At 33.7% G+C, this 15,571-nt stretch overlaps 3 protein-coding genes and 1 pseudogene across 4 annotated transcripts in view; 2 read left to right on the top strand and 2 right to left on the bottom strand.

Moving 5' to 3' along the window:
- Nucleotides 1-3,346, top strand: part of LOC105828160 — a 38,607-nt gene extending 35,261 nt beyond the window's left edge. For both annotated transcript variants that reach the window (XM_012666380.3, XM_012666379.3), the window contains 3 exons: nt 613-839; nt 1,192-1,372; nt 2,377-3,346. In XM_012666380.3, the coding sequence (XP_012521834.1) occupies nt 613-839; nt 1,192-1,372; nt 2,377-2,655 (687 nt within the window). In that variant the 3' untranslated portion in view covers nt 2,656-3,346. The remainder of the gene's footprint in view (nt 1-612; nt 840-1,191; nt 1,373-2,376) is intronic.
- Nucleotides 3,347-4,560: 1,214 nt separating this feature from the next.
- Nucleotides 4,561-6,954, bottom strand: LOC118646502 (annotated as a pseudogene).
- A 494-nt stretch (nt 6,955-7,448) lies between these two features.
- On the top strand, nt 7,449-12,109 carry LOC118644155 (protein disulfide-isomerase A6 homolog). The gene is made up of 6 exons (XM_036289545.1): nt 7,449-7,646; nt 7,949-8,142; nt 8,546-8,770; nt 9,011-9,217; nt 9,289-9,617; nt 10,408-12,109. The coding sequence occupies exons 1-6, from the start codon at nt 7,598-7,600 to the stop codon at nt 10,724-10,726; spliced, it is 1,323 nt and encodes a 440-aa protein (XP_036145438.1). The 5' UTR covers nt 7,449-7,597; the 3' UTR covers nt 10,727-12,109.
- A 1,536-nt stretch (nt 12,110-13,645) lies between these two features.
- On the bottom strand, nt 13,646-15,272 carry LOC105828159. The gene is made up of 2 exons (XM_012666378.3): nt 14,843-15,272; nt 13,646-14,681 (listed from the first exon to the last, which is right to left on the bottom strand). The coding sequence occupies exons 1-2, from the start codon at nt 14,883-14,885 to the stop codon at nt 14,254-14,256; spliced, it is 471 nt and encodes a 156-aa protein (XP_012521832.1). The 5' UTR covers nt 14,886-15,272; the 3' UTR covers nt 13,646-14,253.
- Nucleotides 15,273-15,571: the final 299 nt, after the last annotated feature.

Here is a 15,571-nt window from a genome sequence, read left to right as displayed (position 1 = left end):
AGCGAGTTTTTTAATTTATCGAGATTGATCGACGAGTTGAAAAAACTTGCCTGTATTGTTCTCGTCGTCAATGAATCAACCGATGCTACATGAAATTAATCCATTTCTAAACTTTCGTGAAATAGCTTACTTCGTGTTGCTTTCTTGCATAAATCAAAGTAAAATCCACACAAGTCTAACTACTGTAATATTAATACATATATTAATAATATATTTTTATATATTTTTCAATAAATTAGCAATGAGAAGTACGCTAGCTAAGTATTTGGTGCGAAGCGAATGTCAATCATATTTTGCAATAGTTTTCTCATGATTGTGTAATTTATTTTTCAAATAATTGCAATCAGAGTCAATTGGCAAATCAGAAGAAATCTTACACGTTAATTACAGCAGGAAGATAGAAAGAGTTGATGAAGACAATTAATAAACTTAAATTACGTTATAAACAAGGTACAATTTTCTTAACCTTAGTAACCTACATTTTTTTATTTTGCTATTAAAAGCAAATGTTTCAATCAAATATGCGTTTGTTTCAGCACGCGTTCTACATAGAAATATATTTTTACGCAATTTATATTTGTTTCATTTATATGCGCAACCCGTTTATTGCAGAAGCAACAGACAGCTTCCAGTGCATCGACTCGACCGACCTCGTCAAATTCCAGTGTTAACTTAATTCAAGATTCCAGTGCGAAAGATAGAATGGCGGAAAGTGAAAAAGGAAAGCCACTAGGAAAAGTAGGAAGTAAAAATAGAGGTAAAGGTATAGAAAAGCCTTCTTCTAGTAACGGCAAGCTTGCAAACGCACCAAGTTTCAACGAAGATGCTACTAACGACATGTAAGTTTTCTCAGTAATTCGTGTATATTTTATTACAAACAATAATTCAGATAAAAATATTTATAAATATTTATAAGTTACTAAAATTATAATTTTTTAAATTTCTATTTATATTGAAAAAAAGGGCATTTTTATAAGCAATGACGATCAAATTGATTCCAAATGTAATATTATTTTTATAGAAGTTGATATTTCTGTATTTAATATTGGTAATTTTGGTTATAAAAATGTTGGAAAAAAAGATTTTTAACTCTCTTATTATTTTCAAAATTAGATAATATAGACCTATCAATTACTTTATGTTATTATAACTGAAAACTATTCGCGTTATTAAAATCAATAATTATTACAGGAAGGGCCTGGTAAAGTGTAAAATGTGCGGGCGCAGCTTCGCGCAGAATCGAATCGATCTTCATGAAAATATCTGTCTAAAAACTACGACCAAGAAGAGGAAGCAGTTCGATCCTGTGATGTCCCGAGTCAAAGGAACCGAACTCGAGCCTTTTGTTAAGAGAGGTCTCGCTAAGCGAGAGGTCGGTATTAAGAAATATCTACGAAAAGAATCAAGATTAGATGTTTAGAAAACTTCTTAATAGTAGGTTTTGTTTTTTTTTAGCTGAATTTTTTGCACCATTTATCTTACTTTCTTCTTCCTTTCAACGAGGAAAAGAAAATAAGAAAGAGATGAAAATCAGCTCGAAAAACCTGTTGTCGAATTTTAATGCATAAAGTGACATTTAGCATCCAATACAAGATGCATTAAAGTAAAATTTTAAAATGTTAACTTTTATATAAGTATTTTTCAATATTTTAAAATATTATATAAACGTTTCTAAAAAATTATTTGACGTACATAATTTTTTTTCAAAACATTGTTAAAAAATGTTTTAAAAACATTATCTCTAGTCAAAGTTTATTTATAAATTTATATGAATATAAATTGATAAAAATTTTACAATAATTGTGCTAAAATAATACTTCATAATACAATAGTTTTATTGGAATACAATTTTTAATATTTGTATATTTTTAATATTTTAAAATCTTTGATTCTTTATTTAATATTTTGCCATGCTGAGTATAATATTTCATATTGCAACATTTTTATATTATAATTTAAAAGTAATTATGCTTTTTTGCATGTTTATTAATTATATTTTTACAATTTACAATGCATAGCTGAATTTTTTTTCTTGATTACTGAACAATTTCTTTCTAATTTTGCAAGTACACTAATATGATTTGTCGTATCGTTATAATTTTGCCGAAATATTTCGAAATTAATTGGGTAAACAATTAGCTTATCAATATTTTATAAAATATCAATACATATCTATATTTAAAAATATACCTACATTATAAATTATAATTTTTATGCCAAGATTTTATTATATACTATAATTTAATAAATGCTGTCCTATAGAGGTGCCGGATGGATTATTTCTGTTTATTTTGCAAAGATCATAAAGACCGACGCTCGGCTAGCTCATATCTTCCTCCGAAAAAGATAAAACACTCATTTGTACTTCGTTTTCAGACAAAAATGAAGAAATCGGAGTCGAAGCCAGATTGGCGGCGCAAGCACGAGGAATTCATCAACACGATCCGCTACGCGCGGGAGACGCAGGCACGATTGGCGGCTGGTGAAACTCTGGACGATCTGCCTCCGCCGCCGCCAAGCGATACCAGCGATTACATCCAGTGCGAGCACTGTGGCCGGAAGTTCAATCGGTCCGCCGCAGAGCGGCACATTCCCATTTGCAAGCGTATGCACGACAAGAAGCAGACGCAAGCGCCGAGGGCGCCGAGACGCTAGAGACTCGGGCAGATTCTCCCTATTAGGAAGAAGGAAGATCGGTCCTGTGCTCCTGTACGATAAATTAGCGTCTACTTTTACTCCAAACGCACCCTTCACCGCCGATTCGCAAGCGTAACACTACCCTTCGTGTCGTACGCGAGACACGACTCCCCCATGTCGAAATTTTCATCTGCTTTACGTGTAACGTAAATAAAAGAAAGCTTGATAGGTTGAAGAACTCACGTTTCTAAATCGTAATCTTCAATTTTATTAATTAAGGACAACGCGGAAGCAGACTCAACTGTGGAATATGATTTGTAGCGCTATGACGCGCTATTTAAACGCGCGGTTTAAGGCGATTTAAATCGAGTGAGGCAGACGAATATTAACAATAAAAAGATAATATCTGTGAACTAACGGCATATCGTAATCGATCGATAAATTCCAGGTGGCCGAATGACAGTAATAATCATTTAAAATCAACGTTTAAAATCAAATAGATATAATACGTCGCTTTTTATACGTGATGCTGCTATCACCCGAGAGCAGGTGCTTTAAATAACTACCGACGAAATTTTTTATCGATTGAATTTTATACTCGTTTCGTAATTAAGTGCAACTTTTATAACCGTAAGAATTACATGCGCGAAATGAACATGTAAAAAGAGGATTAATGTACATGAAGGAAATATATTATACATGGCACGAATGTGGGGGTGAGAAAAATTTCTTTGTATTCCTTTTGTAACACACGAAACAACAAATTTCTTAGTCTTAATACTAGAACAACCAAACCTTCAAAATAAGAAGTTTCTGATTTCTAGATTAAATTACAAAAAAATTATTAAAGTAACTTTTGTCGGACTTTATTTTAGATTAATTACTTAAATATTAAAGAAGTTAAAAATATCAGCAAGTAAAGAAAGTAAAAATAAAAACAAAAAATGAAATAGGTATATATTCAATGCCGATTGTTCAAGTGTTAAATTTTAACTTATTGCTTAACTGTGTTGAATTAAAAATCACTATCAAAATTTCTTCGTTTATATAATATTACATTTTATAATATTTTAATTAGAGAAATTTTTTTATTCTTGTGATTTAGTATTTTGAATAAATCTTTTATTTTCATTCATTATTTAACAAAAATATCTGTCATACACATATAACATTTGAGTTTCTTTTTGCAACATTATATTTTATATTAAACGTATAGATATATAACTGCTTTTTAAAATTAAGTACTTTCAAGTTTCTTTTATTTACTAGACAATTTAGAGGTGACAGTGAATTTTTGTGAAACATAACTTTTAATACTTGTAAAACTTTTTAAACTTATATTTTTATCAATATTCTTGGACAACAGAATAGTCTAAATACAATACATCCCCTAATATATTAACATCTTTTAACATTGTTGATTTTTTATATTGTTCTTAATTTTTTTAGGCGAGAGAACAGCCTAAATAATTTTCTCATTTTTCATTGATATTAGAAGTATAATAAATAATTATAAACAAAAAAGACAAGCTTATATTATTATTGTAAAAAAACACAGTAACATACACGTATAGGCTACATTCCTTTTGGCGCTTACAGCGCCTGTAAGCATCATTTGTCCTTGTTTAATCGTGATAAACAACAAGGATAAAATGATGCTCACAGCTGTGAGCACCAAATGGAACGCAGCCATAATGACTGCGACGTTACAAAATACGATTTTAAAAGAAAAAATTTAAATACAGATTGAAACGTTTGATGATCACTTCAGAAGTGATTATGCAGATTGTTCCGAAAACTAGAAGAACTATTAAAACTATAATTGTTAAAACGAAAACTATTAAATCTAAAACTCTTAAAACTAAAAGGTCAATAAATTACCACAAAATAAAATGAAATTTCAAAAAAAAATTCAATACAGATCAAAACGTTTAACAATCGTTTTAGAAGCAATAATACAGACTGTTTCGAAAAATTAAAATTTTAAAAGATTGATAAATTTATCACAAGGATAAGAACATTATGAACGATACATCTTAAGAGCCATCTACAATGGAGTGTTTTAATCGTAACAGCGCTAAATCTACGGCAATGCTGTCTACAATACAGACGACGTAGCAGTAACATACAAACCAATTATCATAGAGAGACGACCAAAAACTAATCCAGAACGTCCGAACGCTCATCGTAAACACGCACCGAATTGGCTCAATGTCTGCTGTAGGCCGTAAGCAGTAAGGCAGTACGAAATGAAAATATTTTCTACGATTACTGCTACGGCCTACAACTCTCCATCGTAGATGGCCCTTTATACGTTAAGTTTAGCAACAGGTTTACAACATACGCCGCATAGTTTCGTATTTTTTGCACACTCTTCACACGTCAGTAAATGTCCACATGGAATAAGTACAAGCCGTATTTCTCTACTGCAGCAAATTTTGCATAATCCTGCATTCTTCTTGTTCGCACAGTTTGTTTTCCGATATTTGGACAGATTATTCCTCGCTGCTGACCTCGCCTGATACAGCACTTGCTTCGGTATTATTAGTTTCATCAAAACCAGCCAAACTTTGAGAGCTTCCGTTAGCAATATTTTTAGCTTTTCCGAATTTCTTACCGAAATTAAGCCAATCTAAATTTGGATCCAATTAAAAAATCGTTAGTTTCAGTAGGTCTAGGTCATCATCTTCTGTTGCGATATACGTTCTTCCGGTCATGTTGCTTATAAACTTCGTCCCTTTCGCCGAGATCAAAAAGAGACAGTACTCAAACCACTTAACATGCTCTACCCAGGGATCATCTGTCTCCCAATCTCTGAATCCTCCACCACAGCGATAACACAATGTCTGATGATCGCCACTTCCCGTGTAGAATCCAACGACTGCCAGTTCTTCCTTGGTTTGCGACATCGCTTTAGTCCACGTTGCACCTGTTGGATAATCTGGCTCTGGCAGAATCGGGAATCATTATGGGATCAAAGCAAAGCCCACAATCACATACGAAGAATTTGTCCTCTTGTTGAAGTGTCTTGGAAATCTTTGTAGCTGGAATCGCGCTAGGATCTGTGCAGATCGGCACATTGCCGCATGTAATATTGCGTACGAATTTACATGTGCTGGAACCCTCTTGGTGAGCCACCATTGGAATGTCGTCTGGCTGCCAATTACACATTTCTACCAGACACTCGAAACATTTCACCTTGTCGCTGTCGCCTGTATAATAAAATCCGGCCGCCGCGAGTTCTTTTGCCTTTATCCACGAGCACGACCAGCCCTTGAAACTTTCCAAACGGGCGGACTCAAATCGGAAATCTAAACCATCGACTTTATCTGGTACTTCAGTCAATTGTGCGTGAGACGTTGATGAATTTGGAGATGGCGGATTTGAGGAAAGCACATAGTCCTCAGTCATTTCTGTAGCGTCCATAATGTCTTTATAAACTCGAATCGACCTGTTGTGGATAATTACGAACCGTGACACTTGTTTTGGTCTTCCGTCACAGTTTTCTCGTTCGTTGCGTCTTTTCTCCTCGCTTGTACCTCGTCTCGTTTCGCGAATATATCACGGAATAGATCGTATCGAGCAAATTTGACGTGTCGTCCGTTCGCGCGGATATGCTCGTTTTTACACAGACCTGTTCCTTTTCGCTGTCCTGCTGCACTGGTTCAATAAGTTAGAGTGAGATACACATATATTTGTCTCACTCTAACTTATTACACCAGTGCACAGCAGTGCAGTGAAAAAGAACAGGCTTTTATTGTTGTTCTCATGTCGCTGTCGGGTGTCATGCGTGTCGACACGCATGTACATTCATGTAGTACACACGCTCTCGCAGCTAGCGACGGTTTATTTTTATTTATTTACACGCGATTAATTTAAGATAACTTTAGACACAATTGCAAATTTTCAATATACTTCAGTGAGAGCAAATAATAATAACAGGCGCGAAAAGGACTTCGTAAATTTGCACTTTACACAAAAACAAATGGGTCTTAAACACAGCATGTGTAATATATATTAAAATCAATAATTGTTGATTAGATAACTTAAAATGCGCTTAAATGACTTAATATTATTTAACCAAAAATACAAATAAATTATAAGTCGTTTGTTTTACCGACATTCTATTCATCAACCATTTAGTTTCGAATTGAATTTATAGAATTGAAAATCCTTTTACACGTTTAAAGTATGTACACAAATAAACCTGAGGACGATTAGATCAAGACCAAAAATGCAAAAAATTTTTTAACGTTTATTTGTTCATAAAAATATTTGCTTCAAAATACAAGTTACGTAGCTTATACGTACAAATAAATGATACACCGCAGTTCGAAATAGATTGAGGAATAAGATTATATATCGTAAAATTACGATTACAAACCGTAAAAAAAAGTTATTTATTGGATCAAATTTTGTTTATTTAAGCGCTTTCACTACAGATTTCTTTAGTATGATCCCCTTAAGGGCTCTGGCAGATCAGCGCGATATCCAATAAGATCTCTCCTTTTTCGAAAAAGCAAAGCTCTCGTTGGATATCGCGCGTCGCGCATTACAAAATCACGCTGGTCTCCCAGAGCCTTTCGATAAGTATCAAAGATCAAAAGAGAACAAGCGAGCCAAGACACTTTCTTGAAAATCATCATCGGCGCCGTCAAAAATCGCGCCAAGCGAAGCAAAGCGTAGGCGTAGAGCGGAGTCGAAGCTCGATCGCGCCGCCGCGCGATTCCCACGGCCGCGATACATCGCGATACATCGTCGATGGCTCGCAAGCGCACGGCGGGGAGCCAATCGGAGCGCTCCACATAAAGTTCAGCGGTTCAGTCGTCGCGGCGGTAGAAAATATTGCTAGGCACTTGGGCGAACGTCAGATCGGTTAGGGCTTTGCGCGTGGAGGTGGTGTGTGTCGTGGTGCGCTCGCTGCGTATGAGAGATCTCGTCGGATGTGAATGACTTGCTGATGCCACGGGTCACCTGTGTGTTCCACGGAAAGATGTTGAGGCTCCTGGGTAAGTAAGCGCGTATTTACGCGCGACGCCACATATCGCCGGCGCCGAGACGCACCGGCTGTCGGCAGCAGCCGATGGCGCCCCGGACGACGTTGCCACGACGTCGCTCTCCGCGTTATCACCGGGTTATCATTCCGTCATCGCAACAAGTGTTTCTCTACGTCCCGTTTCCTTCAGAGACCTTCGTCCTTCCCCTCCGTTTCTCCTCGGCCTACGCTCCGCGTAGTTTAAGCAAATTTGGACAGGCGCGCGTCCCTCCTACGTATGTACGTACATGATGATGTGTTTTTTTCTCCCTGCAGGTGTCCTCCTACTAATCGCCGGAGCGAACTGTATGTACGCGTCCAATTCAGCCGTCGTCGATCTTAGGCCAAATAATTTTGATAGCTTAGTGTTAAATAGCGATCACATTTGGGTGGTCGAGTTCTACGCACCATGGTGCGGACACTGTCAACAGTTGATGCCAGAGTATGACAAAGCAGCCACTGCATTAAAGGTGATTCGTCTATTTATTACTTTTTTTATCTGTATGTATACAGGATGTTCAGAAGGATCAAACTTATAAGTGTCAATGAAGAGAAGGTGATATAGTTGACATAAACTTGTATCTACGAATGCCTTATTGAAAAGTTATAAATAAACGTTTAAAGATTATCAATTGTTATAATAAATGTTTGAAAATTCTTCTTTCTCCAAGAATGCAGGTTTCTATTAGTCAAACTGGCAAATTCTTTTAAATTTAATATTTGAATTTATAATAATTATTGATAAAAATCTTTGTTAATACTTTTAGTTATTCAATAAGACATTTTTAAACAGAAGTTTATATATATACTTTGTATGTGCAAATGCATCACAATACAAATACGTGAATGTATTTATTTAACTTGTCTTAACAGGGTGTTGTAAAAGTTGGAGCTGTGAATGCCGATGAACACAAATCGCTGGGAAGTAAGTATGGCGTTCGTGGTTTCCCGACGATCAAAATATTTGGGCTTGACAAGAAACCAGAAGACTATAATGGCCCAAGAAGTGCAGCCGGTATTGTCGACGCCGCATTGAATGCCGCCAGTCAGAAGGTTCGAAAAGTGTTAGGTGGTAAAACTTCAGGAGGTGAATCCAAGGTGAGCTATAATTCGAAAATGATCAGCTTTGAATACCTGAACTGAAGTTTAAGTCAAGTCAAATATACTGAAATTCAAATATTTTATTATTTAAGTAAAATATAAATATAAATACTCGAACCAAAGAAATTTACATAAGTTGACAATTTTCATCAAGTTAACTTTTTTCAGTATAAGTAGAAAAGATAATTGTCTATGTCACATAAATTACTAAATATATTTTTTGTTTTTGCTTTGCAGACCAAAGATTCCAAGGATGTGATAGAATTAACGGACGAGAACTTCGACAAGTCTGTCTTGAATTCCGAGGATATGTGGCTAGTTGAATTCTACGCTCCTTGGTGTGGTCACTGCAAGAATCTGGCGCCCGAGTGGGCGGCAGCGGCCACCGAATTAAAAGGCAAAGTCAAACTAGGAGCCCTGGATGCTACTGTAAACACGTTGAAAGTGAGATACTTGCTTTATCATTATTTCCTCGCTCGACAGTAGCGAATTTGTTTTAACGCGTAATGTTACAGGCAAGTAAATACGAAATCAAAGGCTATCCCACCATTAAGTTCTTCGCACCGGGTAAAAAGGATGCAGACTCGGTGCAGGATTACGACGGCGGTCGCACAAGCGGTGATATTGTTAACTGGGCGCTCGAGAAATTGGCCGAGAATATCCCAGCGCCGGAAGTGATGCAAATCACGTCCGAGCAGAAGCTGAGGGAAGCGTGCGAGGACAAGCCAATTTGCGTGGTTTCTGTTCTGCCACATATCCTAGACTGTCAGTCTGATTGTAGGAACGGATACTTGAAAACTCTAAATGATCTCGGCGAGAAATACAAAAAGAAATGTGGGGGTATGTATTGAGTTTACGTATGTTAATTGTGAAATAATTCAGAACTATATTCCTTCTTTTGTAGTTTAAATATGATTATGAAACCAATTCGTATTTTTTCGGTTCTTATAGTAAAATAAGTATATAATGCATAATTAAAACTAAAAAAGTTAAAAAAAACGAGGAAACTGATATTGCTTACACAGTATTAATTTTTTATCTTAATTTATTTCATACAATTAATAGAATAATTTCTACATTCTGTATCTTCTGTTCTCATTCTGTTTACTCATTGAAAATGGTTCTAAAGTCTAAATGCGTCTAAAAAGAATTATAATTTATGTATGTTAATTATGCATATATGGAATTTTGAATCATAAAATATATACATGATATTTTTTAATTTAAATTAATTACGCATTAATTTTCACATTAATTTACATAACTCATTTTATATCTTTGATCTTTTTGACATTGTGAGTTTTGATTTAATTTATCTTTTATTAATCTTTATAATTAATCTTTTATTAATACAATTGCTTTAATATAATTTCAAAATAGAAAAAATCTTTTACATAATTTGATTTTTAAGACTATAATCAAATTTATTTTACATTGCATAAACTATGTTTAATTGTCAATAATTTTATCATTATTATCAGGTAGTATTTTAAAAAGCTACAATCATTTATCTCATCTCATACAAAACTATTTGTTTCATGTTGCATAAATTACATACAATTATTGATAATTTTATCAGTGTCAGAGGACACTTATTAATCATTTTTTATTAAAATATTGTATTTTTCGTTCAGATGGGTCTGGGCCGAGGCTGGTGCTCAACCGCATATCGAAGATGCATTAGAAATTGGAGGTTTCGGCTATCCCGCGTTAGCAGCCGTTAATATCAAAAAGATGAAATACTCCTTGTTGAAAGGTAGCTTCTCATATGACGGAATAAACGAGTTCCTACGAGATCTGAGTTATGGCAGAGGTGGCACTGCACCATTGAAGGGCGCTCATTTGCCTGTCATCGTCGAAACAACACCTTGGGACGGCAAAGATGCCGAACCTCCGCAGGAAGAAGACATCGATCTTAGCGACGTTAATTTAGACGATAAAGACGAGTTATAATTTACTCGGAGGCCAATCGATTGAAATTCTTAGAGGAGAATTTTCCGCACATACGACGTATATCGTTTCTAATAAAAACTGATTGAGGGGCGTTAATCGTGAATCGATATACAAGTCATATTCGCCCCAAAATTTATTTTGTATTATCGCGGACTTAATATATCTATATATACTTAACGAGTTCTACGTCGTTTCGTAATGAAATTAACGATAAGGAATAATTACTCCCATTACTCAATGATTTTTGTATAAAAACTCAACGATAGTACATAATATATAATCATTTGTCGCTCTGTGTATTCTAAGGAAAACCAGTTCTCAGGTGCAGTTGTCTAGTTTTATAAAAAAAAAAGAAACACACGTTTAAGTAATTCTTCCATGTGAAAGCCAACTTTATACGGTTTTATTTTGCTTTGCTTTAGGAGAAAAAAAACTAGGGCTCAGATTCTCGTCATAGACGTATGCAAGTAATTCTCATGTATGGTTTACATCGTTCTCCGTATGTTTGAATAGGAAGAAAAGGTAGAACAGTTTAAAATACGTATTTCGTGTGTTTGTCATGATGCATTTATTAGCTTGCTTATTTTTTACAAGTAGGTTGTTTAAGATACATAGTTTATGTAAAAAAATCTATTTGTAATAAATATACATCGTACATTTATCTGTATACTATTTCTATAGGAGTCATTTTTTTATGAGTATCGTGAGCTTTATACATTAACAGTAGCGCAAGAAAAAAAATTTGTTTCGGCATAGCTTAATTGCTCTCTCCCTATAACGGGACCAAAATTTGAAGAATACAAAAATCAGTCTGCTATGTTAGTACAATTAATATTGTCATCTAATTAAAACGAGTATACTTTTTTACAGTCTTTTAGAGTCTTCCATCACGAGCAAAATTGCTGGACGTTACATACTATTTATACAAACTAATAATTATGTTAAGGAAAAATTTCTAACGTCACTCATTAGAAATTTTTTAGACACATTTAATATTTCCTTGTTTCTAACAGGTGTCCAAGCTAATTTTAGTTTGTATAGTTCAGTCTTCTCTCATGATGCTGCACATGAATGCAATAAAATGGAATATTTCTATCGCTATGTAAATGCTTGTAAAATTTATATAAAAAGTTCATCCTGCTCTTGCGTATATAAGACATAGGAAGTTGCGATAATCTTAACCTTCTGTACATACGATTCGACACAAATGACCTAGCGTATTTCCTCTTCTTGAAAAACTAAAGATTTTTGTAATAGGATGTTTGCTTAAATTTTGTAAAAGAATTCCCAGAGAATTTCCGGACTTTCCAGGAATTTTATTTAAAATTCCAGGTAAGATTAGAGTCTTTATATGCAGCTTTGAAATAAATTCATTACATCATATATCTCTTTTGATGTTCCTTAATCATACAATCAAAGAAAAGCCACTTAAAAAAATATTAAAACAAATATGTATATATATATATATATATCAATTAAATATTGCATGTAATAAATTAATGTGAACATGACAATTTGTCCATGATACACGAATTTTGTTCATCAAAAATACAGCATTCAAAAGATGATTAAATCTTTGAGGACAGGGGTTTTCTAATGGAAATAAAATTTTAAAATTATAGTTTTCTTAAACTAAAGTTTCTTAGTCGCCTTTTACGATTCTGACCTCAAAATTTCAAAACTTTACACCTATCATAGATCTAATATAGCGGATTTAATCTTCAAATTATGCAATTTACTTGAAACTTACTTTATACTAATTTTTGAGATCGTTAAATTCAAATATAACTTTAACATTGCAAAAAATTTAAAATAAATCTATTTACAAGGAAATTTGTTTCATTTATATTCAAGTTTATGACATGAATAATGTCAAAAGGATTATTCTACTTGCAATGTAAGTTTGTGCATCAAACAAAACTTTCTAAATTTACCATACACAAAAAAACACTATTATCCATTTTACCATTCATACATTTGTATAAATATTTTGTATTTTATAAATGTGGTAAATATGGCATGTAAATAAACACTTTTACAAACACTTTAGGTGTGTTCAAGGAGACGCTATTAGCGCTATCAGCATCAGTTTAGCCTTGTTCACAAAACATAACATTTAAAAACCTTGTACGCCATGTTAGAGCGGTTATTTTAAATTGTGCAATTTTTAAAATAAAAAGTGAATTTAGCGACTTTAAAAACCCATATACTATAATAAATTTTATGAAATTACTTTATATTTTAAAACTTTGATGTCATATTAGTTCTGCATTTTGGCTTTCAATAATTTGATTAAAAATATCAAATAGTGTACCATAAAAACCCCCTTTCCCAGATAACACAAAATATTATCATAAATATTTATAAATATTTTACAAATTTATTTTCAAAAAATATTTTTTAAAGATATTTTTTAAAGATATAATTATTTTCATAAACCATTTAGAAATGATACTAAAATTATTATCAATATATAGAATATATTTTTAAAATGTACTGAAAAATATTTATGGTATATGAACTTGAAATATTTTTTATATTCTTTGATAATAATGGTATAAATATTTATTTTAAATATTTTCATATACATGTTTATTATAATTTTTTGTATATTTGATAAACTCGGACATAAAAATATGTACAAAATATTTATCATAAATATTTTTCCTTCTTATAAATATTTTATAAATATTTTGTGCTATCTGGGTTGTACCAAATTTCATCAAAATTGGATTAATAATTTCCAAAATAAAAAAGGTCAAATTTGGATTAGCTTGTCTACAAGATTACATAAACAATGCTAATTTAGAATGATATATTTGGCCTGTTCTTTTTAGCTATACTGGTGCAATAAGTTAAAGTAAAACAAATATATTTTTTTTAACTTGCAGCAATGCAATTTAGAAAAAATCTATTATCTTTTTTTGTAACTGATTTCTTTATAAAACTCATAAGTCATACAAGATTATATCTAGATGTGTATACCACTTTTATTGCCAATTGATTGTTAATATTTTACACATTATCACAAAAAATTAAAGAGATAATTTTGTCAGAATGAAAAAATTTACATTAAAAAATGTCAAAAATTTTCCTAATAATATCAATAAAATAAAACTCACAATTTTCAAAGAAGAATTTAATTCCTTAAAGATTCTAGATTTCCTCAGTCTTCTTTCAGTAGTAAATAACTTACATGTATAATTAATTATACGCTTTTATATGCCATGTTTTTTATAATAAACAATATACCAATACTTTCTAGAGATGTCAAAGTACATATAAGGAGTCATCAAAAAATTTTTTATACCTATGAATGTGAAATGAAAATTAACTCGGAAGTGTCATGTGCATCGAAAACGTGTATGTATCAGAATCTTATATCTTTCTACTCCCTAAAAGACCTTATGGCAGTGAGTTAAGCTGATATGAAACTTAATTACTATTAAACTCGTACAAAAATACTGTAACTCTAGGTAAAAAATCTGCGCTTACAAAATAAATGTCTGAGTTATCAGTTTGTTCTCTTATCGATTCAGTGATGCATTGTTCGACACATCTATTGACACATTGTTCGGTTCGCAAAATACTCTTAGAGGATGTGACACATTGTTGGCGTTGTCAGTACACACAGAATTAACATCCGTTAACCCTATGATGTCGTAGGTCCTCTCCTTCTTGCATAAATATGGATATAGAATGATGGCATAATAGGTTATCGTACTGAATATGATGACGCCTATGATCAGCGCGATGATCCCCCAGGCTGACAGGAACGGCTTCCAAATTGGACGCACGGTCGACTCGTTCCTGGGCACCGACTCCACCTGCTTCTGATCCGTCCTTGTCTCGTATTTGACATTACTCTGATCCTTCATGAGTCCATGGTAAATGTCGCCACCGTACCTGGAGCCGCCGTTCCATGTTATTCCGCTTTTAGCTGCAGGTAATATCGCTGAAAAAAATATCATTTGCGTCATCAAATATCAGTAATGATAATGCGGTAAAGATATGTTACAAAGATAACGAGTACTGATAACGCGGCCGCGATAAAGGCCGGAAGAAAGGCTTGGAAAGTTTCGAGAAGGCTAATCTACAAATGAAGTCGCTTCTTACCGACAACAGCAATAAAGGCTAAAATGCATATCGACTTCATCATATCCGTCCCTAGTCTTCGTCAGAGGTCCAAACAAGTTAATTTGTTTTTATGTGACTTTTTAATAGTAATAATGATGCAAATAGATTTCATTCACGATCACGACTACAACGTTGAACAGCGTTGCCGTTCTGAAAGCTTCTTGAAGAACTTGTAACGGGCTAGTAAGGCCCACAGATTATAAAGTAAAGGCCCTGTAAGGCTGGTTGTAGTTGTAAGCAGTTGTACGCTTGTAACAGAGAGACTTCTCTGATTCTCTCTACTCGTAGCCAGCGTGTTGCACTACTTGCACTTTGATCGATCGACGGCCACCTTTGTTTCTAAGCCGTGGCCAAAGAGAGTATGGGACCCATAGGGATCCTTTTCATGGGCGACAAAATCGCGGCGATTAAAAGGGTGCGTTCGAGGAGACGCTATAGCGCTATCAGCATCAGTCTATCCTTGTTCTACTTTTAATGAGTAATGAAGATGAACTGATGCTGGTAGCACTAACAGCGTCTCCCCGAACGCACCCTAAGTTTTAAATTTAGCGACTGTTGCGCGCGCGATTTTTGGAGCGTCAAATAAATTCTAACCTAAAATGGAGTGGATTTTGGAAGATAATTTACAGTTTTAATTATTTACAGTATCAAAAGAAATATCAAGAGTGCAGTTAATTAATTATTACAGTGTGCGCAAATTATTTATGA

This window comes from Monomorium pharaonis, chromosome 7, assembly GCF_013373865.1.
Source record: "Monomorium pharaonis isolate MP-MQ-018 chromosome 7, ASM1337386v2, whole genome shotgun sequence".
NCBI classification, from domain to species: domain Eukaryota; kingdom Metazoa; phylum Arthropoda; class Insecta; order Hymenoptera; family Formicidae; genus Monomorium; species Monomorium pharaonis.
Note: the sequence above shows the minus strand (reverse complement) of the source record. Positions and strands in the feature narration are given on the sequence as shown.